Source organism: Felis catus, chromosome D2, assembly GCF_018350175.1.
Source record: "Felis catus isolate Fca126 chromosome D2, F.catus_Fca126_mat1.0, whole genome shotgun sequence".
In the NCBI taxonomy this organism is placed as follows: Eukaryota; Metazoa; Chordata; class Mammalia; order Carnivora; family Felidae; genus Felis; species Felis catus.
Genome location: NC_058378.1, coordinates 16,561,568 through 16,588,520, shown reverse-complemented (window position 1 = coordinate 16,588,520; position 26,953 = coordinate 16,561,568). Strand labels below are relative to the sequence as shown.

The window sequence follows — 26,953 nt, the reverse complement described above, 5'->3', positions numbered from 1 at the left end:
CTGCCTTTCGTGTCTGTTTTCATCAGGGACTATGGCTTAATCTTCTTCCTTGCCCTGCAGCAGGAGATGGTTATTAGCAGCTAACACCGAAGCTCCGAAAAATGCTAGCTCGCGTTTATTTTGTCCACAGGCAGGCCGGCACACATTCCCCAATCAGGGAAAAATAATGCTGCTGGTCTACTGGAGACGAGTCTTATCTCAAGCACCGGTGGGATGCAGTCAGATAAGTGAGAGAGAGCTACAAATAATACATGTAATTGACCTACGTGCTTCCGTATTAGAAGCCCTTGCATTTATGTCCTCCTGAAATAAGACGAGGGGGGTTCCTGGGAGGCAGTAGTTTGCTAAATAACTTGCCCAAGGTCACCCGGTAAAATGACCGGGTAAAGAATTATGGCTTTGTGATCCATTCTTTCCCTCTGCAGCCACATCCTTCTGTTCCTTTCTGAAGAACAGACTCCATGGCTTATACACAGACACTTGCAGAGAGGCACTTCGGAAAAAATGGAAGATCGTGCGTGCCAGATGAGTTTATTCAGTTCATTTGAAAAGAGTTCTTGGAAGGAAAAATAAGATAAAAACAGAGAGGGAAGCAAACCGTAAGAGACTCTTGAATACAGAGAACAAACAGGGCTGCTGGAGGGGAGGTGGGCGAGGGGTGGGCTAAATGAGTGATGGGCATTAAGGAGGGCACTTGTTGCGGTGAGCACCGGGTATTATATGTAAGCGATGAATCACTAAATTCTACTCCTGAAACCATTATTACACTATATGTTAACTAACTTGGATTTAAATTTTAAAAATTAAAAGAAAAAAAAAAGCTCTTGGATTTTATTGCTGGTCTCTTGGAGTAAGAGTTGGAGGGCATGGAGGTGGTGACTCCAGACAAGGAGATGCTGATTTTCTTCTTTTTTTTGAAGTTTATGTATTTATTTTGAGAGAGACAGAGAGCGTGCAGACAGGGGAGGGGCAGAGAGAGAGAGGGAGAATCTCAAGCAGGCTCTGTGCTGTCAGCCCAGAGCCCAACACCAGGCTCGAACCCAAACTGTGAGATCAGGACCTGAGCAGAAATCAAGGGTCGGATGCTCAACCAACCGAACCACCCAGGCACCCTGGGCACAGTAGTTTTCTATGCCTACAGTAATTCCTGACTATATCCAGAGCTATTCTCTCTTCATTTATCCAAGAATGTAAGTGGACGGATTTTAAATATAGGTACATTTTCTTAGATGCAGGCAACACAGTGTTCTCCGGCTCATTAAGAAAGATTGCTTGGATGATGTTAATTTGCTGTAAAATTTCTATGAGGTCCAGAGAACCAAACGTGGATGCTTTACACCCAGAAGTGAAATAGCCAGGAGAAATGTCCAACCTCACCATGCAACTGGGGCAGTGGAAGGTGCGACTGCCCTCCACTGCTTGAACCTTGCAGAGCTAGGCACTGGACAGAGGATATTATGCCCAAGCAGCTTCAGAAACGCTAGACGCCTCTGACCATGCTTCTGGAAGAGCCCCTGGCTGCTGCTTCAGGATACCCATCATGGCTTCCTGGTCTCACGTGGGTGTGACAGCAGGGCAGGTCAACCACAGACAGAACCTTAATGACAAGGGGATGTGGGAGTTGTCGTCTTTCACTTTAACTCTCTACTGTGGAGGAAAATGTGTTTGGCGGGACCAGAGTGGTTTTGAACGAACCAACTGGCAGAAAATGCCACAACTTGTTCTCAAATTTTATTACTTACCATGGTGTGTATGAAGTCATGCTGTGAATCCACTCCCCTTGCAAATGACCGACCGGCCTGGCTTTACACTGGCTATCAGATGAAAACTAATTTCCGAATTTACGTATAGTATATGAAGACGATTAGTACACAGAAAAGCCTAGGCATGTGCTATGATTCTTATTTAGAACTGAAAGTTGTGTATACCTAATTTGGAGAAACTCCCATTTCACTGAATTTGCATGCCTATAATTTCCTTTAAACTTGCTCAAAGATGGCAGCGTGATGCATGACAAGGGCAGGCATTGTACCCAGTTGGATCCAGATTCATATCTCAGTGTTGCTACTTACTGAGCTACGTGATTTGGGGCAAGTTGCTAAGCCTTACCGCTTTTCGCTGGCGAGAACACTGGTGCCGGTGTTAGAAGCCTTTAGCCCGTTGAGCTCTGTGTAACTTAAGTGGGGTCAGGTTTGTCTGGCACATGGCAGACACTGATGAATAGTAGTTTTTCCTTCTTCTGACCATGGTGCGATGATGCCATCATCTGATCCTTTCATTCTGGTCTACCTGTGTATTTATTTTCCAATATGTATCATGTATTTAATCACACAGTTTATTGCTTTAATATTGTTCTCAGGTTATCCCATGTTTACGTTGTCTCCCGGTTAGTGACTGGAGAAGAGAGGGTGTGGCTTCTTGTTATTTTGCCCTATATCTTCTCTCTGAATCCTACTTCCTCCCTAAGTAACTGAAAGAAGTGTGATTGACTAGATCAGAGCTGCTGTGAATGGCTGCACAGGCTGTACACTGAGCAAGAGCCCCACATCTCATTGAATACCAGTCACACTGAGTATTCATTACCCTCATCATGTATATTTTAATAATTAATCATATTACACTTACGTGTAGTAGGTCTTGTCCTGATAATGTCAAGATGATATGGAAACTTTTCAACAAAAAGAAGTGGCATGTCTTGAAGAAGGGCACCTCCTTCTGTTTTGCACAAATGGAAGATGTAGGCACCACATAGGCTGGCAGTGGGCCTGGATAAGTTAAAAAAATTTTTTTTTAATGTTTATTTACTTGTGTGTGTGTGTGTGTGTGAGAGAGAGAGAGAGAGAGAGAGAGAGAGAAAGAGACAGACAGTGTGAGTGGGGGAGGGGCAGAGAGAGAAAAGGAGACACAGAATCTGAAGCAGGCTCCAGGCTCTGAGACGTCAGCACAGAGCCCCACGCGAGGCTCGAACTCACGAACAGTGAGATCATGACCTGAGCCAAAGTCAGACGTTTAACCAACTGAGCCACCCAGGTGTCCCAGCCCTGGATAAGTTAATGATATCAACCAATGACAGAGCGTTTTGGAAGCCGTTCACCTCTTCATGCAGTGATCATTTTTTTGGTGCCTCGTATGTACCAGGCACTATTTGCAGCAGTTAGAGATACCATGGTGATAACATACAGTTACACTAGTTTCCTAGAGTTGCCTTAAATCAGCACAAACAGAAATGTGCTCTCTCACAGTTGTGGAGGCTGGAAATCTGAAATCAAGGTGTCAGGATGGCCATGCTCTCTCTGAAGGCTCCAGGTAGAACCTCTCCCTGCCTTGTCCTGGTTCCTGGTGGTTGCAGACAATCCTTGGCATTCTTTCTTTGCCTTGTAGACACCACGTTAATCTCTGTCTCTGTTTCCACGTGGCCTTCTTCCCTGTGTATCTGCGTGTCTTTGTGTATCTTTTCTTCTTCTTATCAGGATGCCAATCATTGGATTTAGGGCCCACCCTGGTCTAGTAAGTAACTTAACTAATTACATGTGCAAAGACCTTGTTTCCACGTGAGGTCATCCTCACAGATCCCGGGGTTAGGACTTCAGCACATCTTTTTGAGGGATTCAGCCAGTTACAGTCATGGAGCCTATATGATTATACCTGGAGATGGAGGACGGCAGACAAATAAAGGAACAATAATTATATAATATGTGAGTGATATTAAGTGCTAAGAAGAAAATCCAGCCTCAGGGCACAGGAGTGGTGTGTGTGTGTGTGTGTGTGTGTGTGTGTGTGTGTGTATTTCTATTTTAGATTGTTGGGTTAAGGAAGGCCTTACTGATAAGGTGACAGTTGAGCAGAGACCCGAATTAAAGGAGTAGGCCAGCAGTCTGGATTCTGGGGAGGGATTTTCCAGGCAGAGGAAACAGCCAGCATGCTGAGCATCAGAGAAGCTGCCAGGAGGCCTGTTTGGGAGAGACTGAGGGGGAGGGCAGTAGGAGGTGAGGACAGGGAGGAAAGCGGGGACAGATCATATAGGACGGTGAATAATAGGATGTTACGACCTTTCTGATTAAGATGGGAAGCCATCTCAGGGTTTTCAGCAGAAGAGGACATAATCTGATTCACATTTTAAAGGATAGCTCTGTTGCCATAGTGGATAGACTATAGCGAGTCAGGCTGGACACAGAGGGGCTCTACTCACACTTAGTGTAGTGGTGTAGACAAGAGCTACTGGGTGTGCAAGCTGTGTGGAGTGAGAACTCTGACCCTGCAGGAATCACATGCCCAGGCTAACCGATCCAGAAGCCCAGCCCTCTCTTCTCCTCAACCCTGAGTTCTTCCCTGGTCCTTTATCATCTATGGCATCTTTGAGGTAGGTATTGGATTGGAGGCTTTGCTCATCCTGTGGGTACAAATTTGGGGGCCCAAAAATCATTTTAGGAATTAATAGTCACAAGCTGCCGCAGGCCAGGCTTTCTTTCACATTACATTTTCCTCAAAAATTCATTGGAAGTCTTTCTCCTGTTTCTTTTCCCATCCCTTCCCTTCTTGAACAACTTAGACATTAGGTGAGTGAGGTAGGTAGGCATCCATGATGGGGGAGCTGCAGTGTCTCTTCTGTGGTGTCCCTCCTAACAAGCTCAGTTTCTTACTGTCGAGGATGGGGGTTACCGTTGAGGAAAGGGAGAAAACTGGAAGGGACCCTGTGGTATCAGAGTAAAACCAGAGGTACTACCGTGAACTCAAAGTTTTCAATATGTATAAATAGAGAAATACCAATGTACAAGTGTGTGTGTACATATGCATTCGTACGTGTATCTTCCAGCTCTGCCACTGAGAGACCCTGGGAACAGTGACACCCCAGCAGCGGTAAACACACCCAGAGTCCAGTTCTTGGCTTCTAAATACTACTTTATACTGAGAGGAACCAGGGCTGTTGGGAGCCACTGATGAGTGCAAGCAGAAACAGTACAAGATGGGGCTAGAACAAGCTGGGCCTGGAAAGCAAGGATGTGTTCACAGAATTGTGGGACAAAAGGACCCAGAATTCACCTTGAATGCTCTCCACCCCCATGCCATCTGGCCAAACTGGACATAATTTGAGCATCAAAATAAATGAAGATGATACTAGGGGATTATAACCCAAGAATAAAATGGAAAATAATGAGTCCATGTATATACAAATAAATACCCTGAAGAGATTCTTGAGGAATGGGATATTTACATAGCTTCGATTACATTCCCTCTGAATACTTATTAAATACAAAGATGAGGGGTGCCTGGGTGGCTCAATCGGTTAAGTGTCTGACTTTGGCTCAGGTCATGATCTCACGGTTCATGGGTTCGAGCCCCGTATTGGGCTCAGAGCCTGGAGCGGCTTCGGATTCTGTGTCCACCCCCCCCCCCCACCGCCCCTACCCTGGTTGTGCTCTGTCTCTCTCTCTTTCAAAAATAAATAAACATTAAAAAAATACAAAGATGAAAAGAGTAGCTCTACAGTGGAAAAGTCTGGCAGGCCCCATCTTGATCAAGTGATCACAGTTAATATGACCAGTAATTCCCACCAAAAATGCAAAGCTGACTCTACTCATGAGCAAACACCAGACAAACTCAAACAGAGTGACATTTTGCAGAATAACCGGCCTGTAGTCCTCAGAAGTGCCAAGGTCGTGAAAAGTCAAGGGGAGACTGAAGAACCATTTCATACAGAAGGAGGCTGAAGAAACATCAGAACTCTGTGCAGTGTGTGGTTTTTGAGGTTTTGAGGGGCGTGGGGAAAGCTTTTGTCACAAGAAAACATTACTGGGACACTTGGAAAAATTTTGTTGGAGCCCGAGGATGGATGATCCTCATCTATCAGTATTAATTTCCTAGTTTTGGTAGTTGTCTTGTGGTTATGTAGGTTATGTCCTTGTTTGGAGGAAAATACCGCTAAAGTAGCCAGGAATCTAGGGGCATCTGGTTAACAACTCTCAGATGGTTCAGTAAAAAGAAAAAAAAATCATACTATATTTGCAACTTCCCTGAAACTTGTGTTTGTTTAAAATAAATTGTATGAGGGCATGAATTTTGGACCGTGCATCCATAAAGGAGATGCCGGTATAGGATGCCCAAATTATTTGGTCTGTTCTTGAGGTTAGTATCCTCACCACTACTAAATTCTCTCCTGTGTGTGTGAGTGTGGAAACCTCCAGGGTCCCCAAGGGTCCCGGTGCTTCCTCTACATGGGATACGGCGTGAGCTCTGGATGGATGCAGGCCCTTCCTGGCGACATTGCGGCGGTATGTGAAAACGAGGGCTAAGACAAAGCAAAACAAAAGAAGCACTGACTCTGGGCTGCAGGTAGCCATAGTGGAGCGGCTCTGATAGAGGTGTGCTTCCTCAAGCTTTCCGACGGATGAAGCAGATTCTCTAAAGCTCGCCAGGTTAGACATCGCCCTGATATGATTTGGCAGATATTGTGGTCGTGTCTATTAACTCTATTTGGCTCCCTGAAGGCAAAACATGAGCTGCATATGTATTAAGGAAGAAAACAGGAAGCACAAATAGAAAAAAAAAAGTGGTGGGCTTCTGTTTTATTTCCTTCCAGAGTCCCATGAGTGAACAACTGTATTTAAACATTTTGTCTGGATGTGGTTTTGTAAGCCTGAAGAATCTTGTCTCTTACATCTGTGCTTTGTCACCCTGCCCCCCCCCCCCCCCACTCCCAAGGCGATACCTATAATCCCATTTTTTCCCAACAAGCTTGCCCCTTATGGCTGGTGGGGCACCAGTTTTATCCCTGGCTAAGGCTGTCATTCTATGGCTAATGTTTAGTAATGCTTTGCTTTGGGATAGAGAAGAAATCAGCCTTTTCAGCCATGAAAGGCTTCGAATTATGGGACTCCTGATCATCTTGTCTTGGCAGAGGACTTTTTATAGAAGAGCCGCCTTTCCTTCCTTTCTCCTCTGCTTGCAGCAGGGCGGGGCTGGGACTAGTGTGAGGCCTGGAGGCCCCTAGCACGTAGAATTTAAGGGGGCATCACTCTCAGGGTTGTGCAGGTGCAGGGTCAGCGCCTGAGGGTCTTCACCTTCTTAAATGAGTTGTAGGCAGCTGCAGTCATGTGAGTGTTTCTCCCTTCTGTGTGTCACGAAGGACCCAGCAGATGCCAGTGCTCTGAGTTTTTCCTCTATGTTCCCCAGTATCACTAATTTGGCAAGTAGCATTTCCAAGGGACGGTAGATGATGGTTTCACCATGTTGCTGCCACTCCTCAAGACACAAGATTTACAGCCATGTACCAGGGCGCCATCTTTTCTTCTCCACCAATTTCCCATTTGGGTCCTGTTTCTTGTACCATTTTACTCCCGGGTAATAAATTCTGTATCAGAAAGTTCAAACAGCCGTAGGCGACAACAGCCTCCGCGTGGTGGCTTAAATCAATCGGAGGACTTGCTTTTCTCTTGCAACAAGAAGCCTGGAGACAGGTAGCCCAGAGTCAGCAGGGAGATGTCCTGAGCCTGGATCCTTCCATGTTTCCACTCAGTCCTCCTTAGCATTGCTTGTCTCCCAGTATTCACAATATGGCTGCCCCTCTTCTGGCATCACATTTATGTTCTAGGCAGAGACAAGACCATGGCCAAGAGGTGCATAACTGATAAGTCCACTTCTCTAGTAAATAGCTTTCTCACAAGCCCAACCAGTGGCTCATGCTTATGTCCCATTGGTCACTACTGTGTCCTTCAGCCGCCCAGTCTGCAAGACAACCTGAAATCCAGTTGTTGCGTTGTGGTTTTTTGTTTGTTTGTTTTGAGTTTATTTACTTTTAGCTAAGGATGTTGCCATCCCCAATAAGAGGTTGGTTATGTTGGGAGAATAGCTCTTGGGTAGGAAACTGGTGGTCTTGTCATGGCTCTGCTTGGCTGGAAACAGCAGGTGACAAGGAAAATGGCCGCCAGGTGGCCTTTGGCTGCTGCCAGCTTGCATCCCCCCCTTGTCGTCCCCACCACAGAAAGGAACCTCTTTTCTTTCAATTCCTGAACGTCAGTCTCGGGAAGACTCTGGTTGTCTTGGGTGGCACGTCCATCCCTGTGATGACAGGGGACAGGAGCCATTCTTGTCATCTCCACCTTACCACCTGGGGCAGGGGTGGCTTCCTGAGGATGGGACAACAGATAAAAGCAGGTTGCTGCTACAGGCACGCTACATTTCTATCCCAGATATTAAAAGAAGTGATCGGTATATGTGGGCAAAGACAAAAAGAGAGGCCTGTCCAAGGGGAGAGAAAACAACATTCATGGCGGGTGTGTGAGAATTGTGTATGCGGTTCTGGTGGTGGTCGGGAACCTAGCTTGGCTGCAAAAGAAGGGAAATGAAGAATGAAGTAGGTAGGGCACCAAGGGTTGGTAGTTAAAAAAACATTTATGTTCTGCCTAGTAAGATTCTGTAGAATCTTCTCTCTGAAGAAGGAATGTTGTTACCTTGACAAAATACCCACCTCAAGCTGTCTCTTCTATCCTGTATGTTTTTGACCTTATGTTAGTTAGCATTAGGCTCAGCTATGACAGAAAATCCCAAATAATTCTTAATTATAGCTGCTTACAATAGACATGATTTGTTGTTGTTCTCAACATTAATGTGCAGGTAGGCAGTCCAGGGCTGTCACGGTGCCTTCACGGTCTCAGGGACCCAAGCTGCTGCCATGTAGCTTCTTCACATGTGACTTCAACCTCATGGCCTATAGAAATGTGGTGGTTGAGGAAGAAGGTTGGATGCGGAGACACAGCATACCATGCCTAGGCATTCTGTCCCTTGGGGAGGGTTCCCAGAAGCTGCCCAATGACACTTCCAGTTATGGCCCTTAGTGTAGGTCTTAGTCCCATGGCCACATCTGGCTGCAAGGGAGGCCCAGCCCCAGGCCCTATTCTGTGGATGGAGAGGAGAATGGAAGCTGGGGGGCACTTAGCAGTCTCTGTCCGGGCACAGCCCTCTATCTGAAGGTCACTTCAGGGATTGCCAAGCCACGAACCTGTGCTTGCCCCTCTCAGCAGCCCATGGGCACTTCCTTCACAGGGTGGACTGTGCCTCTGAAGGCGGCCTGAGGGAGCTTTAACAGTAGCTTTTGTGAGGCTATAAAGAATAGCCCTTGTCCACAGAGCAATTTTGAATCTCTGCAGTGATAGGAAGTTACACTAGTTTTTAGCTGAGGTAGAAAAGAGAAGTAGACAGTTTTCGAATGGAAGTTACCTAACTGGATTCTCCAAGGGGGCATTGTAGCACCAACAGGTTGCAATTTCATAGAAGGATGCTGAGTTAGGGTGCCTGGGTGGCTCAGTCAGTTAAGCTTGATCTCGGCTCAGGTCATGATCTGATGGTTCATGGATTCAAGCCCGGTGATGATCTCTGTGCTGACAGCTCAGAGCCTGCTTAGGATTCTCTCTCTCTCTCTCTCTCTGCCCTCCGCTTCCCATTCTGTCTCCCTCACTCTCTCTCTCTCTCTTTCAAAAATAAGTAAATATTAAAAAAAAGAAGGATGCTGAGTTCTTAGACCTCAAATCTCTGCCATTTCTCCTGTATAGTATTTACACAGCTCAGCATGCCTCCTGTGACTTACAGAAGGTCATTGTGTCTAAACTGAGACCTCTCATATGATGCTACAGTTTTCTTTCCTTCGGATATCCACAATCTTTACCCATGTTTAGAAAAGTTCCCAGAGCTTTGTTTCATCCATGGGTCTTGTTAATGATGTAAATACCGTGGCCATTGAATTTATTCTCCTTGAGAAGATGAATTCACTTTGGCTGTAAAAAATTACAGCGTCCGTGTTCCACACACAGACAGCAATTTGACCTCTTCTTGATGACTTAGGATGAATATTATGTATACTAATTATACTAATTAAATAATATTCTTCAATTGTATACATAATCACACTTTAATTCTGAGGCTGTGTTCCTACTGAACACAAAGATCAGGAAGGTCAAGGTGATTATCTTCATTTTATGATTCAAAGAGGCTAAAGTATTTGTGCTCATACTTGTAGCAAAATTAGAATTAGAACTGGAACATGTGACCCCAAGTTCATGACTGTGCGCACAGCGATAGCCTCAGGGTCTGTGGAATGGTGCATGGCCGCAGGCCCCTTCGTCAAATGGCCATGGGGACTGCTGTGTTTTGAGTCCTGTGTTCTCCTCCTCATTTTCCTTTTTCTCCCCTCTCTCCCCCATACAGGCTACGAGCTATATTTGTGCTAGCAACGTTCCTATTTCAGCTCTTTCCCATTTTAATCTGTTTGTTTTCATCTGTTAGGACGTTAGCAATGAGGAGCAAGATGGTTTACGTCTTTATGCAAGGCAAGAGAGGAGGGACTGGGCTGGGTGGGGGCCTGCCAATAGCATTCACGGGATCTCTGACCTCCCTTGTTGGTTCCTAAGTGACTGTTCAGATTCGGTTCCTGGTTCTGGGTTGCGTTCCAGGTCCTGGGAGCTTGCTGATGGCTGCATTCCAATCAAGTGAGATCACAGCCATCACCTGCCTCTGTGCACGCCTATCTGTGTTATATGTGTATTCGAAAGTGACTGGTCCAGAGCTAGTATTATCTTGGAATACAACATTTGCAAAATCCAAGGACAGTTTTCCAGTTTGTATGTCACCTACAATTATCCTGTGGGACCCTCCGTTCGGAGACATCTGTCTCTTTTGCTCTCAGGGTTCCTTGGTATGTATTCTTAAATGCACTTCGAATGCTTACAAGGTCTGTGAGACCCTAGGTCAGCAGGAAGGAAGAGACGTTTGGGGAGGGAAGGAAAGAGGAACGGCAAGAAGGAGACAAATGCCTAGTTCCTTACCCAGGAGGCAGCCTGCACCAACTCCCTACTCCGGAAACCTCAGTAGCAGCTGTCCCATTGTGACCTAATTTTGGTTATAGCTTTTCTTTATTATTTATATGTTTTCTACATTCCATTCCCTGGGCAGAGTTGTTTTTGTTTTTTGTTTTTTTTTCTTGGTCTAACTTTCCATAAAGCCCCTCAATTTTAAAGAATTTGTCATCTTCCACTCTAGTGCCTACTTTGTTTGACATTTATTTTCCTTTAGATTTTACCCTTTGTGTTGCACTAAGTCTTTGTTGATGGATGAATCTTGATGGTTTTTAAGAAGCAGGAAATACTTTTTTTTCCCCCTCCTCACTGATTGATTTTCTTGATGGAACATGAGTGTAATTTATATAATTTATACACATCTCAGCGGTACTAATCTTGTTTTGTTGTTGTTCTCAAGACAGCTTTGACAATGAGCTGCTACTTTCTCTTTGATTCTTAATTCAGCATTAATAAAACACCATGGATTCGTGTTATCCTCGATAATAGTGAAAAATGTGCTTAAGACTTCGCCATAGTTGTTTTCAAGTTCTTGGTAGATTTCCTTTTCTTCTTACTCTTAAAAGGTTTAGCAAGTAAATTTAAGGTCAAATGGGGAGAGCTAAGCTTCTCCCTGGCACGAAGGCTTTCTGGTTGGGTGTTTTTGTCGCAATGGGCTAAGAGTATGCCTTCTGGCTAGTGCATGGAACTTTGCTATGGGGGTTTGCTCTAAGTTCATCCTTGGCTAATTTTATTCCTAATAAAATCTCCTAATTTTATTTTGTGGCTAAAGTCCTCACCAAACATATTGATGCTGAGACTGGACAGAAAGACCTTTTCTGGTAAACTCTTTCTTCTTTAAAAACTTTTTAAATGTTTATTTTTGAGAGAGAGAATGAGAGAGAGAGTGTGGAGCAGGGGAGGGACAGAGAGAGAGAGAGAGAGAGAGACAGAATCTGAAGCAGGCTCCAGGCTGTGATCTGTCAGCACAGAGCCTGACGTGGGACTCAAACTCATGAACTGTGAGATCATGACCTGAACTGAAGTTGGACGCTTAACTGACTGAGCCACCCAGGCACCCCTACCTTTTCTGATAAACTCTTAATCTTCATCGGAATGAGTCAAGATGAATTCTCTAAGGGCGTCTATTTTGGAAAATGCATAATGGCAATTGTGGTTTCTCTCACAAACAGACGTTTGTGTATAAAAACAATGTGCACAGTGATTACAAATAATTTTTAGGTGTGCCTGACTACAGATAGGATTTGTGTGCTTTGATTTATTTCCCTGTGGGAATCTGTTGTTTGTGATTGCGGCTGAAGTTTACATTGCCAGGCACCGGGGCCAAAGCAGTGAGGGTTTCCCTGCTGGCTCCCTCAGGGGCAGAGGCTCTCCCCCTGGGCACTTTTGACCTTCCGGACCAGATCGTTCTTGGTGTTTGAGGCTGTCTAGTGCACTGCAGGATGTCGGGCAGTGCCGCTGGCCTCTACCTAGTAAATGCCAGCAGCATCCCCTTCTCAGTCATGATGGATCAAAGATGTTTCCAGACCTGGCCAAATGTCCCCTGGGGACGGGGCTGCCAGAGTCAGCAAACAAAATCAGGGGATACCCAGTTAAATTTGAATTTCAAGTCAGCTGCAATTTTTTTTTATTGTGGTTAAATACACATAACATAAAATTTGCTATTTTATCCATTTTCAGGGGTACAGCTTGGTGGCATTGAGTACATTCACTTGTCGCGCAACCATCACCTCCATCTGTCTCCGGACATTTTCATCTCCTTAGACTGAAAGTCTGTCCCCATGGAACAGCAAATTCCCATTCCTTCCCATCCCTCCCTCCGCAGCCCTTGGCAACCACCAGCCCACTTTCTGTCTCCACAGATTTGACTATCCTGGGTACCTCATGTAAGTGAAATTGTACAGTATTTGTCCTTTTGTGACGGGCTTATTTCACTTAGCGTCATGTCCTCAAGGTTCATCCAGGCTGTAGCCTGTGTCAGAACTTACTTTTTTTTTTTTAACGCTGAATAATATTCCATTGTGTGGATAGACCATCGTTCGTTTATCCATTTATCCACTGATGGCCATTTGGGTTGTTTGTACCTTTTGCCTCTTGTGTATAATGCTGCTATGAACATGGTTGCTGCTGCTGATTTTTAAAGGATAAGTATATCCCATGTATTTTTGGGATATACTTACATTAAAAATTATTCATTGTTCATCTGATATTCAAATGAACTGGGCATCCTGTATTTTATCAGGTAATCATACCTGGTTAAGAACCATGACCCTAGGCACTACCTTCCTTCCTCAGGCCCTGGCTTGGGGCTGCATGGACAGCAGTTGAATTTAGGATTGCCATGTACAACTTACATGTTAAATCCTGGGTATTCCCAGACTTTGAGCACCGTGCAGCACATGCAGAGCAAGGTGGGCATGGTAGCATTTGCTTTCTTCAACTTTGTGAGTCAACAACTGGGGAAAGGTGATGCAGCTGCTGACCTTTCACTTTGATTTGCTTCTCACCCACTTTATCTGGTAAATTAATGTTTATTAAGGTGTTTATCAAGAGAATAATATCACGATCGAATTCTTCAAAGAGTCAAGCTAAAGAAACAAGTTGGGGTCCTCACTGTCCACTGGTCTCCATTACAAATGATCCCTTTCTTCCCGTTTTGCATTGTCTACCACCCAGAGAAAGCCACTTAATAGATTACTCTTACCTGATTGAGGACGGTTGAGTGTGGCCACCTAGAACTTTGCCTCTGAGGCACGGGGACTTGGGTGGACCCTGGCTGCGCCACCCACTTTGGGCAAGGGGCTTACTCAGCTTCAGTTTCCTATCTGTAATAAACAGATGACACAAATGCCTTCTCCAGTGGGGTCACCCTAAGAGATGACGGAAATAATACAGATAATGCTCCCTCTGTGGGAATATCTGGCCGGTGGCAGGTGCTCAGCTAAGCTTAACTGTGGAGCTGGGGTGAGGTTTCGATGACACAAAGATAGCGATAATTACTAGCATTTATTAAGTGCTTGCTGTGTTCTGTGACCAAGCCTAAAGGTCTTAGGTGCATTGTTGCACTGAATCCTTACACTGAGCCCCGGAGGCTTGTGTCATCATCATGATTCCTTTTCCCAGGTGAAGAATGTGAAGCACAGAGACGTTTAGCTTCCCTGAGGGTGAGTCTACTGAGTGGCAGAACTGGAATTTGTGTCAAAGCATCCTGATTCCAGAGTGAATAGCCATCCTGACACTCAGCGACACATCAGCCTGGGAGACGATGCTTCTGGAAGGATGTAGAAGTGACACATGCGGGGGAAACTGAGGCAGGAGGTGATGTGAGGTCAGCCAGGACAACCCTGGAGGTAACCTTCCTTCAGAATTTCTGGAGAGGTGCTTTAGAGCCCCTTGAGCCCAGCCCTCAGGAAGGATGCTTTTTTCCAGAACGCCTTCTGTGCTTCCAACCTACTCAGAAAAATCCAACTTACAAAACATCATCTGAGCAGCACCAAGGACTCCAGCCACCAACCCCCAACTTGAGGAAATGCAATATTTATTTTTCACAAAAGCCAAAATGGTTTTAATCTACCTACACTGGCTCAGAGGAGAAGTCAGCTGGTGCCCACGTGGCTCTCCTGCACCACGGTTTCCTGGGGCCCTCCCCCCACATCTGCTCTCCTGAGGGCTCCCTCCTCCATCTCACCCCTGCCACCAGGTGTTCGGAGGTGTCGGCAGTTAAACTTTTGATTGAAAATTTTGCCTCATCTTTCTTTCCTTCGGCGATGTTTGGCTTTGGGGCCTCGAAAGGAGCCTTTGGTCCCTGGGCTGCTGTAGACAGACATCACCTCACCTGGTATGTGTTTCTCCACTGAAAAAAACTTTGCACCAACTCCTGCACCCTTTCAGACTCACCCCGTGGAGTGCACGTTCAGGCTGTTTCTTGGGGCTTCTTCCCGAGACAGCATCTCTCAGGGGGGTATGGATTCGGTCATCATGAGTTTCCAGTGTTGCATCATTGCTGAAAGGATGTCAGCCGTCAGCTCTGGCTTACAAGATCTTCCTGTTAAGACTTTATATAGGGTGTCAGATGGTGAAAACCAGAGCAGCCCGGGAATGAGAAACGAGAATTCTGCTTCTGTGCGGCTTTGTCTTTCACCAAGCGCCCTGTTCCCACAAGAGGAGGCCCGATGGGAGGTTAGGGGATATGTGTCTGGCTTCCAAAGTCACAGATCGGAGCGTTCTTTTGTATTCACTTGACAAGTCCTGCGTGTGCCCCTTTACCTGTTCTCTCCCGTATTATGAGCCTAAGGGTGGCTTATTTCAACATCTTTGTATTTTCTCTGGAAGCTCAATGGGAATTTAATCACAGAATTTAGGGAGCTTGTCATATAAATACATGTAAAGTGAAAAAGATGAACTTTTCCCCCGGGTGAGTAAGGGCAGCAATCAATCAAAGGAAAGCACCGGGAGAAGGAACGGAGGGAACGCCTCCCTCCCTCCTGGGACCACCTGTCCCGGGGAGGACAGCCCACACATGGTGTGGCAGAGCAGACACAGCTGAACATACAAGCGAGGCTGCGTGCTTGCTCACATGTTGGAGCTGGAAGGGTAAGGAGCATTCTTGTCGAAGAAGGCGCGTGTGAGCACCAGAGTTTTGGGACAAAAATATTTCTCCTGGAACATCTATCGAAACATTTGTGTGATGTGCAGCAGAGTGTGTGTGGGGTGGGTGTGAATATATCTGCGTAGGTAAAATGAGGATAATGTGAACAATCCGGGGGAAGAAGGGAAGGGGTGATATTGGGAATCCTAATTTTCGTTAGAGAGACGCGCGTGGAGGTGCTCACAGCCAGGCGGAAGGAAAAAAGGCAACGTTTCTGTCAATACAACATTTGCAACAGGATTTTTTTTTTTTTTTAATGATTCTTTTGCTCCGATTGTTGGGCTGGCACCAGTCAGTTCAACATTTGTCTTACGGATAAGGCGAGGTTGGGATGGCATTATATATGGCCAGGTCATTGGACTTGGAGGTTCATCTTTACGGTGAGCTCATCTGGAAGCTCTGCCTCTTCCTCTGTAGTCCTTCTGCAGAGTCAGAATGGTATGCAGTTAAGAATGTGTGGGGCCTAGATCCCAGCTCGCTATTTGCAGGACCTTCACTAGTTTGCATACTGCTCTGGCCTCAGTTTCTTGTCTAACAGAATCACCAACTCTGCGGTGAGGCTACCCACCTAGCACGATCTTCCGAGCACTAGAACGGTCTGAAGCTGGCATGGCTTCCATCAGGGAGTTGAGAGCTCCCTTGCTCGGGAGCTGGTCAAGCTGCTACTGAATGGTCGGTGTTGGGGATGTTGCAGAGAAAGTTCGCAGGTGGAGGGACAAGATGACCTCAGAGGTGTCCTCCATCAGTGAGATAACACACGAAGAGTGCCTCCTCTTATACCTGTGATGGGGTACATCGTTCCCCCCCACCGACTCCTGCCCAAAGATATGTCCAAGTGTTAACCCCTGGTACCGGTGAATGTGAACCTATTTGGAAATAGGGGCTTTGAAGAGATAATGAATTTAAGTATCTCAAGATGAGAGCATCCTGGATTTGGGGCAGACCCTGAGTCCAGTGACTGGTGTTCTTTTACGAGAAAGGAGTGGGAGACTTGAGGCACTGAGACCTCCAGAGGGGAAGGCAGAGATGGGAGAGATGCGTCTGCAGGCCCAGGAACACCAACGGTTGCTGGCGACCACCAGCAGCCAGGTGAGAGGCGTGGAACAGATTCTCCCTCAGAGCCTCCAATGGGAACCAACCCTACCGCACCATGATTTTGAACTTCCGGCTGCCGGAACTGCGGGACGATACATTCCTGTTGTTTTGAGTGACCACTGTGGTATGATGCTATAGCAGCCTCAGGAAGCTGATGCAATACCTGACCCCTAAGAAGCGCTCCATGATGACAAGCTCTTCCAGGTACCACTGCTATGACTAACAGCAGTAGGTCTGTGTGTTCCTGCAGAGATCAGTTATTCCACTTCCAAGAACATTCCCAACCCTGGATTGTTGTTGTCGGTTAACTCCCTGGAAGTAAAAGCTCTTCTACAAACCCTGCTTGTCGATAGACTTAAGAGGACAGGACGTACTTATTTAGGGGTAGCAAATTAAGACCTTTAGGATTAGTGGCATGTCTCGACAGCCCAGACCCATGTGAGAAGTAGGTTTACGTAAAAAGCACTAGTGTGTTTTCTACGTGAAGTGTGGAACATAAAATTCAGGAGAGTCCCGTTCAGAATGCCAGGCCAGGTATCACAACGTCTGTTATGGCAGGGGCAAGGGCTCTTACCGGAAATCTGTCCTCGCTACACATTTCTTCTGTGCTCATGGCTCAGGACAGCTGGATCTGGAGGTTTAGCTGTTGCAATCACAATTTTTATAAACTTGGTGATGAGTCTCAGGCTCACCTATCTGTACCTGACCCAGTTTCAGTGGCTACCTTTGAGTCTGCATGTTGAGAGATCAGGCCGAACAGAGAACTGAGGGAGTAACAGCACTTTTACGCACAGTAGGAGAAAAGCCAAGGGGAACAAAAGAGAAAGGAAGCTCTTTGGATGTGAAGGCAGGGGCAGAGATTTATCCTTCACTAAATCTAAGGACTGAAAGCCTGATGGAGGGAGGGTTCAAATGTGAATTCAATTCTCATGCTCCTTTCGTGACCTCCTTTAAGGAAGGCCAGCTTTGAGGAATGAGGCTTTCCCAAGGGGATGATACATTGTCTTCATCACTTTATGTACTTTTCTCAGAAGTCCATTGGTTTCCTGGAATTTTTACTTAGAATTCCAGATAGTCCAACAATAAGTTTTCAAGGGCCATGGTTTTTACCAATAAAATGAATGGCAGATGTTTTCGTTGCAGTGTGTTCCTGTAACCTGATTGATTACAAAGCCTTTGGGGGATGGTGATAGCGTACTGATTGTCTTTCCAACTTGATATTCTCCCGATACGAAGGAGAATCTCCTTTGCTTTGAGACAGATAGGATGGAGAAGGTCAGCATTCTAATTCCCTGCCTGAATTTCCCCCCGCTGTAGCTGGGGCCGCATGATCTCCATGGGCAGCCCTTTATTGGCCTTTAAGTCCAAGACCAATACTTGATCCAAAGCATAAGGCCTATGTGTACACTTGTAGGTTAGGAACATTAAAGGTCATGCTAATCAGGTCATTTTCTGCTATTGACATATGTCTGCATAATCTGGTGCTTCAGTTTCCTAAGACCTGCTTTCTACCCCTGGTAGCTGAGGTAGTTGGGAGCCTGTCATGTGCTGGCTAACACATCCTGTCTTGGTAACATGTCCGGTGTCCCAAGAATTCGGAAAGTTGGATCGTTCTTGCTGTACCGCTCTCCCCTGACTTACCGCTCTGGCTGTTTGTGGGAACCAGGCTTCCTGGAAACTCCCCACCCACTTGCATGCATTGCCAACGTTCCCTGCCCCCAGCTTGCCCTTCCTGGTGCCCCACTCATGGGGAAGCATTCTGTGCCAAGAACTGTGCCAAATGTTTAGGACACAAAGGAGGTAAGTGATGGAGAGGACATACAAAATAAGTGGATAGCTCTCATAAAATGTGATGACAACTCTGTAGGTGGATTTTTGTGGGAACAGAGAAAATGGGCAAGTGGTCCAGGAGCTGGTTTCCAAATGCTGGACTCCTTTGGTAATGGGCTCTGCCGAGCAGACTCAAGTTCCTTCAATGCCTGCAGCTGGGGGGGTCCCCCATCGTGGTCTCGCTGAAATCTGAAAGTGTGGTTCCAGATTCCTTCCCCTTCCAGGCTGCTCCATCCTTTACAACCCCATGCTGGGACCCGCATGGCCGATTCGGACCTGGGTGGTGCTCTCGTGGGTCTGTATCTAAGCTACCCTGCCCGGGAGCATGGGCTCTGGCTTAGGGAACTTGTTTTTACGAGAGGAAATTTATTCTACTACCTGTCTAACATTGCATTCTCGTGGTTATTCAGTTAAGTCAGGGAAGGCGCCTACTAAGTGAAGATGCCCACTCTTAGGATATTAAAACTGGAGAAGCAGGCACAAGCCAAGGTAGGGATGATGTGGGTACACAAAGCTTCTCAGAATACAGGTGAAGTCAGTATCAGGGGACACATAAAGGACGGTGGCATTCGGAGATGACTCTGTTTCCTCTGCATGGAAGGCTGTGCCCTCCTGTTTGCGACACGCTAGTCTTTCACAGAGCCAGCCTCGAGTAACCTTATTGTTCTCTTCATCCTTCCTCTCTTGCTCGCCTCCCCCACTCCTGACAAAGTATGGAAATCCTGTCCCCAAGTAGTCTTGATCACAATACACGATCTCACAGCCAACAGAATGTATTTTTAACCCCGAGACTTCGAAAATGGCTTAAATCATTCATGCTGTCGTCTGTTAGTCTGCCGCCGTGTTGTTATTTTTCCCAGGCTTAATGAACCCCCGCGGCACCGCGCTATCGGGGGCACACCACCGGCTTCAAGCAAAGGCAAGCCGGCTCTCCAAATGTGCAGGTCGTCAGCCTTCCTCAGAGTGCGCCGCAGGGAGGCTGCTTGGGACAAGCCAACAGACCCTTCTGGAGCCCATCTGGTTCATGAAGCCCAGTGTGGCTCCAGGAGGAGTTCAGGGGGCAGAAAAGGGACTTGCAGTGGCTCAAAACCCAGATGGGAAGAAAGAAAACAATGAAGGGTAAGGCTAGTTTTCTCTGGAGACAGCCAAGAGAAAGTTGTTCTAAATGAACGCCACCTTTTTTTTTTCTTCAAGAACTACTTCTGATTTCCCCCTGGTCTTGTAATTTAAGGGGCATTTGAGGAGTGGGTGGGACGCAGTGGCTACTCACACCTGACTGCTAATATGGTGCCAGAGTCTGGGCGACAAAGGGGCCCGTGGGCCAGCTGTGGGCTCTGGGCATCGAGCCGGGGGGAGAGGTTGCCTGGAAGCCTCTGGGACTCGTTACAAGCCAGGGAATTTGAGATCAACCAGGCTCTCACTATCAACATCACTGGAAAAGAAAAAAAAAAAAAGGTTTTTTTTTTTTTTTTTAAATAGGGAATTTTAGAAAACACATTGCCAAATTTCCCCAACATTATTTTTCCTTGGTTTTTGAATTGGGAGGACCTCCAAGATCATGTAATTTAAATTCTGATTTACAGATAAGAGATGTGAAGTCAGAGAAGTTCAGTGGCAGCTTAAGGTTCAAGTTTACGGGAAGTGCACGGCCAACCGTTTACTTCTGGCTGCTCCCGCAGTGCTTTCTCTCTAACATTGAGTGCTGGGTGTGCCAGGCCTGGTTCTAAGTGATTTACACACGTTAAACACATTTGATCTTTGCCATAATGGTGTGAGGTTGCTGTCATTACTTTGATCCACAATGAACCCGAGGCAAGGTGAGGTTCAGCCTGCTGCCCAGAGCCAGGAAGTGACAGCCAGGGTCCCACCAGACAGTAAGCTTCCGGAGCGATGCTCTGAGCCACTGCCGCCTGTGACTTGCTCAGCCTTAAACAGGTTTTGGTGGCTAGTCTGAGATGCTAACCACTGTTGAGAACATTGTATCCCTAGTGGAAGGTGTGTTCGAAGGTAATGAAAGAGAAGACACCCATGAACACAGGCGGGCACCAAGGGGACATGAGGATTCACTTGTAGCTGTTTGGCGGAAGGAGAACAGAATGATGTTGTATGTACAAAATAAGTAGATAGCTGATGACTTGGGAACTAAATGGAGGAGATCGCAAGCCAGATACAAGTCTGGTTCCAGGGGTCCACTCACTCGTGAGCAGAAGTCTGGGTAGAGGTCCAGAAACCTGGCCGCCACTCAGATTTACTAGTAGATTTACTACATGTTGCTTGAGCAGCCAGCCATCACCCTTCTGCCTCTCACTTGATAGATCAAGGCTGGGCAAGTTGCTTCCCTGTTAGTTATCTGCTCTGGGTCCACTTCTGAATATCAGTTCCCCCTCTGAATATCAGAGACTTACTTTTGCTGAGTGCTGGGCTCATGTTTTGTCCTGGGAGGATCCCTAGGTTAAGGTAGTTCTCCATCGCCCAGAGTAGAGCCAGACATCTCCTGCATGCTTGGAGGTGGTCCTGATTTCCTGGTGGTCCCTCACACGAGAGAAGCCAGAACCAGCCTGGACTCTTCACGATGTTCAGAACCCTTGTTATGATTCTTGTAGTGTCGGGTTGGAGGAGTGAGTGAGTCCGAACAGCTCCTCCCTATTCTGATGCGTTTGTGTTGGTGTGAAGATGTATAGCAGATGCCTTAGGGACTTGCTTATGATGTAGCGACCAGGAGAAAGTTTGCTTACAAAACTTTAACTTGACTCAGCAGTTCCCGGGAAGGTTAGTAAATATCTGTTGATTCACTAAGTGAAAGAGTGAGTGACTGCGGGAACCAAATCTGCTAAGAAGTGTTTCCAGAGCAATAGGATGTCTGTGCTATACTGACACACGATTAATCTACCTGCTGTATGGCTGAGTTTCAGCATTGACTTGTATATCTATTACTGCTCCTGGCTGTGGAATCTAGATTGTTTGTACCCTGTGGTTATTGCTCAGCACTGACACCTGGTGGCAGTGTCTTAAATTGCAAGCACAGTACCTATTAAATCAGTGGTAGTGCCATGGCCTGGCTTTCCATGAGAATGGTGCCCTCAGAGCGGTGCAGAATGGTAGCCTGACCTGGGAGTATAACCTTGCAAAATAACTACCGAATGACATTGAGCCTCTTGTCTTCTCTTAGGGCTGCACATTCAGGCAGTACCATCTGATTAAATGGTAAGAGGAAAGATACTTATAGAAAATACCATTATTTAAAAATACTTCCTGTTTCCCATTCTGTGTCTCCCTCTCTCTCTGCCCCTCCCCCGTTCATGCTCTGTCTCTCTCTGTCCCAAAAATAAATAAACATTGAAAAAAAAATTAAAAAAAAAAAAAAAAGGGGCGCCTGGGTGGCGCAGTCGGTTAAGCGTCCGACTTCAGCCAGGTCACGATCTCGCGGTCCGTGAGTTCGAGCCCCGCGTCGGGCTCTGGGCTGATGGCTCAGAGCCTGGAGCCTGTTTCCGATTCTGTGTCTCCCTCTCTCTCTGCCCCTCCCCCGTTCATGCTGTGTCTCTCTCTGTCCCAAAAATAAATATTGAAAAAAAAATTAAAAAAAAAATACTTGGAAATGACTGATCTAGATGAAGACTAATGTTTGTCCCACATTGAATATTAGGACTAAGAGAATGATAGAAGTAATTTTATGGTAATATCGATAGTTCCTTCTGCATTGAGCACCTGTTCAACTATGCCCTACATAAGTTATTCCTAATTCTTACAGTAACCTAACATATAGGAATAGTTTTTCTCACTGTGCATTGCCTGTGTTCATATCTGGAGCTGGGCTTGAATCCCAGTTTATCCGACCTCAAAGACTATGCTTTTTCTCTGGCTTCAATGGCATCACCAAGTCCAGGGACACCATTCACATTATAGTTCATGTGCACAGTGCTTTTGGAATTGTGAAACAAGCAGCTCTCTCCTTTCTACTGTGCCTCACTGCCTCTCCAGGAGCCAGTCTCATGTCTGTTCAGTATTCTAAACTCAGTGGGTGACTGAGGCTATGAAATAATTCTAAAATGAATAATAATTTATCTCTACTGGATACTTTGAACATTTATCTGGTATTAATACACTACAATTCAAAGTTTCTGTTATTCTCACAACTTGTGAAAAATCCTAATATGCCTCTGATTCTCAACCTTGGAGAGCACCGATCAAGTTGTAAAGCTTCTTTATAAGTTAAGCTCAATTTATACTCATATTAGAAAAAGCCTTCTCAACAAAACGCTAGCAAGCCAAATTCAGCAGCATATTAAAAGATTCATTCACCACAGTCAAGTGGGATTTATCTCTGGGATGCAAAGATAGTTCAATATATGCAAATCAATTAATGTGTTCCATCATATTAATAGAATAAAAGAATCATATCATCTCAGTAGGCACAGACAAAGCAATCAACAAAATTTAACAACCATTCACCATAAAAACTCTTAATAAATTAGGCACAGAAGAAACGTATTTCAGCATAACAAAGGCCACAGATGACAAGCCCATAGCCAACATCATACTCAATGGTGAAAGACTGAAAGCTCTGGGGCACCCGGGTGGCTCAGTCGGTTGAGCATCCAACTTTGGCTCAGGTCATGACCTTGAAGTTCGTGCGTTCAAGCTCTACATCAGGCTCACTGCTGTCAATGCAGAACCCACTTTGGGTCCTCTGTCTTCCTCCCTCTCTGCCCCTCCCCTGCTTGTGCTCTCTCTCTCTCTCTCTCTCTCTCTCTCTCTCTCTCAAAAATAAATAAACATTAAAAAAAAAGATTGAAAGCTCTTTTTCTGTAAGATCAAGAATAAGACAAGGGTGTCCATTCTCACCACTCCTGTTGAAAATAGTACTTGAAGTCCTAGCTAGAGCATTCAGGCAAGAAAAAAATTAAAAGCATCAAAATTGGGAAGGAAGAAGTAAAATTGTCTCTATTTGCAGATGACATGATTGTATATACAAAATATTTTAAAGGCTCAACAAAAAACCTGTTGGAACTAATCAGTGAATTCAGGCAAGTTGCAGAATACAAAATTAACATCTAAAAAACAATAGCATTTCTATACACTGGTAATGAATTTTCTGAAAAAGAAATAAACAATCGATCACATTTACAATAGCTTCAAAACAATAAAATACTTAGGTAAGCAAGGGGTAAAAGATCTCTACTCTGAGAACTATGAAACATTGATGAAAGAAATCAGAGAAGACATAAATAAATGGAGAGATACCCTGTGTTCATGGATTGAAGAATTAATATTGTTAAAATGTCAATACTACTAAAAGCCACCTATAAATTCAATGCAATCCTATCACCATCCAGTGGCATTTTTTTATATAAGTAGAAAAAAGATTCCTAAAATTTATGTGGAACCTCAAAAGACCCTGAATAGCCAAAGAAATCCTAAGAAAGACCAAAGCAGGAGACATCACAATACCTGATTTCAAGTTATACTGTAAAATTCCAGTAATTAAAACAGTATGGTACAGGCACAAAAACAGATAAATAGACAATGGAGAAGATTAGAGGGCCTGGAAATAAAACCAAGCTTATATTTCAACTAATCTGTGACAAGGCAGCCAAGAATACTCTGTGGGGAAAGAATGAAACTTGACCTCTGTCTTATACTCCTCCTCCAGATTAACTCAAAATGAATTAAAGACTTAAATGTAAGACCTAAAACATGAAACTTCTAGAAGAAAATATAGGAATAAATCTCCTTGACATGGGTCTTGGTAATGATTTTTAGGAAACCATGCTTAAAGCACAAGCAACAAAATTAAAAATAAGCAAATGGAACTACATCAAACGAAAAGGCTTCTGCACAGAAAAAAAATCAACAAAGTGAAAAGACACTCTACAGAATGGGGAAAAAGTATTTGTAAACCATATATCTGATAAGGCTTTAATATCTAAAATATATGAAGAAGTCATAAAATTCAATAGCAAAAAAAAAAACAATCCAACTTGAAAGTGGGCAAAGGTCTAAGTAGACATTTTTCCAAAGACATATGACTGGCCAACAGCTACATGAAAAGATGCTCAACAATACTAGTCATTAGGGAAATGCACATTAAAACTACAATGAGATATCACCTTATGCCTTGTTAGAATGGCCACATCAGAAAGACAAGAGATCACAAATGTTAGTGTGGATGTGGAGAAAAGGGAGCCCTCGTGCACTGTTGGTGAGAATGTGAGTTAGTGCAGCCACTGTGGAAAACAGTATGGAGGTTTCTCAACAAATTAAAAACAGACGTACCTTATGATTCATTCATTCCACTTCTGGGAATATATCCAATAGAACTGAAAACACTAACTTGAAAAGATATTTGCACCCCCTACCCCCATGCTTCACTGCAGCCTTATTTACAGTAGCCAAGAAATGGAAACAACCTAAGTGTCTATCAATGGATGAATAAGTAAAGAAGCTATTTCATTTCACACATGGGAATATTATTCAGCCATAAAAAATGAGGAAGTTCTACCATTTATGACAACATGGATGGACCTTGAGGGCATTATGCTAAGTGAAATAAGTGAAAGGTAAATACTGTATAATCTCATTTGTATGTGGACTCTAATACAAAAACAACCTTAAACTCATAGAAAAAGAGATGATGTTTGTGGTTACCAGATGAGGGCTGGAGAAACTGGAGGAAGGGGGGTCAAACTTCCATTTATCAGATAAATAAACACCAGGGCTGTCATATACACCATGATGACAGCAGTTCACACTGCTGTGTGATACACAGGAAACTTGCGAAGAGAGTAGATCTTAAGGGTTCTCATCCCTTGGAGAATTTTTTTTTTTCTCTAAGAAAATTGTATCTATAGGAGATGATGGTTGTTAAGTAAACCTATTGTGGTCATCATTTCACAACATATATAAATCAAACCATCATGCTGTTCGCCTTTCACTTATAAAGTGATATATGTCAGTTATATCTCAATAAAACTGCAAAAGAAGAGAAGTCAAAAGTAATAATATGTGAAATGGAAGGCCATGTCCCTGTGCCGCCCCAACACCAGCATCGCGCTGTTGATGGTGAAACTGATGATGATAGCAAAAGCAGGAAAAGGTAAAAGTTAACGATTATTGAGTGCCCATTATTTCCTTCATTCCTTACAGCCACCTTAGGAGGGAAGTACAAGAAATATCCCAATTGTCAGATAAGGAAATGCTGTGTAGAGACAGTAATTAGCTTGCAAGTTGACTGAGCTCCTAAGTTGCAGAGCTAACCCAGATTAGCCTGAATCCATGGGCTTGCTCTTAACCACTCATATTCTACTGTCTTTCAATTATAAGAAGAGCTTGGGTTCATGCTTTGCAAGCAAAAGCAAATAAATAGCTATAGTTATGATCCTAAAGATGATCCGGCACAAAACATCATCCAACCATTTATTGCCTCCTCTCACACAATTCTGGGTCTTTTTGATTATGACACACCAGCTACATCTCCTCAAAACATTCTTTCCTATACCTAGGTTTGTGACATTTTGTGGCATCTCTGATTTTCATACAGTAATTCATGAATGTCCAGAAAAAATTCTCTAATCTCATTTTAACCCAGCTTCCTTTAAAACTGAATATTCTTTATCAAGCAAATTATTGGTGGGTGCTATAGGCTGAATGTTTGTGTTCCTCCCAATCTCACATGTTAAATCCTAATGCTCAATGTGATGGTATTTATTGGGAGGGGATTAGGTCATGAGTGTGGAGCCTTCATGACTGGTATTAGTGACTTTATTCTCTTGCCCCTTCTATCATGTGAAGACACAGTGAAAAGAACAGGAAGCAAATTCTCACCAGACACAGAACTTGGAAGTACCTCATTCTTTGATTTCCCAGCCTCCAGAACCATAAGAAACAAATATCTGTTGTTTATGAACCACCCAAGCTACTGTATTTTTGTTACAGCAGCCCAAACAGACTAGGACAGTGGGGAAGACTTCGTGTCGTAAATTAAGTAGGGATATACTTACAACCCAAAACTTTGGGACAAAATCAAGTCGTTCCCTCAATGGTCAGCCTCCTTGGCCCAGCCTCCCATCCTCTCCAAATCTGAGTGTACGTGGGTCACCTAGACATATGCCTGTGGGACATATGCCCCTTGGAAGAGCCACCCCTCATTCCCCCTACAGGATCTGCTGCCCAGACCCCACAAACTCCGTGGTTGGAAATGACCCTGGATGAGGAGGCAGGAAGCCAAGGTCAACCTGCCCTTTCAACCTTCAACATGGCTGAGGTTTATCCCGTGATATCTCTGGAAGGAGTTGGAGGAAAGAGGCAGCAAAGCAAACAGGAGAAGGAGAGAGAGGGGAGGAGCAGTGATGTGTAGCAGTAGCCTCGAGGGCCACCAGCATCAATCAGGCACGCTCTGTGATCTAGGGACATCATTTCTGTCTCTGTCCTCTGCCTCTCCTTGACCTAGCCTCTAAGTCTTCTTTGCTTGCTTAAAGAGTAAAACAAACTACTTTATAAACATGGTAGAAATCTAGCCAATCAGCATTACGCATATACA

The 26,953-nt window shown here is 44.9% G+C and overlaps 1 protein-coding gene across 8 annotated transcripts in view; it reads left to right on the top strand.

Annotated features, from left to right (window-relative positions):
• DISC1 (DISC1 scaffold protein) overlaps positions 1 to 26,953 on the top strand; it is a 369,472-nt gene that overhangs the window by 230,061 nt on the left and 112,458 nt on the right. Inside the window, exons 11-12 of one of the 8 annotated variants that reach the window (XR_006586905.1) lie at positions 12,525 to 12,730; positions 13,968 to 17,719. The exons of 6 other annotated variants lie outside the window; for them this stretch is intronic. Coding sequence is in view for 1 of the 2 variants with exons in the window: in XM_045039944.1 (XP_044895879.1) it covers positions 12,525 to 12,613 (89 nt within the window). In the remaining variant the exon portion in view is untranslated. Of the gene's footprint in view, positions 1 to 12,524; positions 17,720 to 26,953 lie in introns of those variants that run through there. One more of the 8 variants, XM_045039944.1, reaches the window with a different exon arrangement.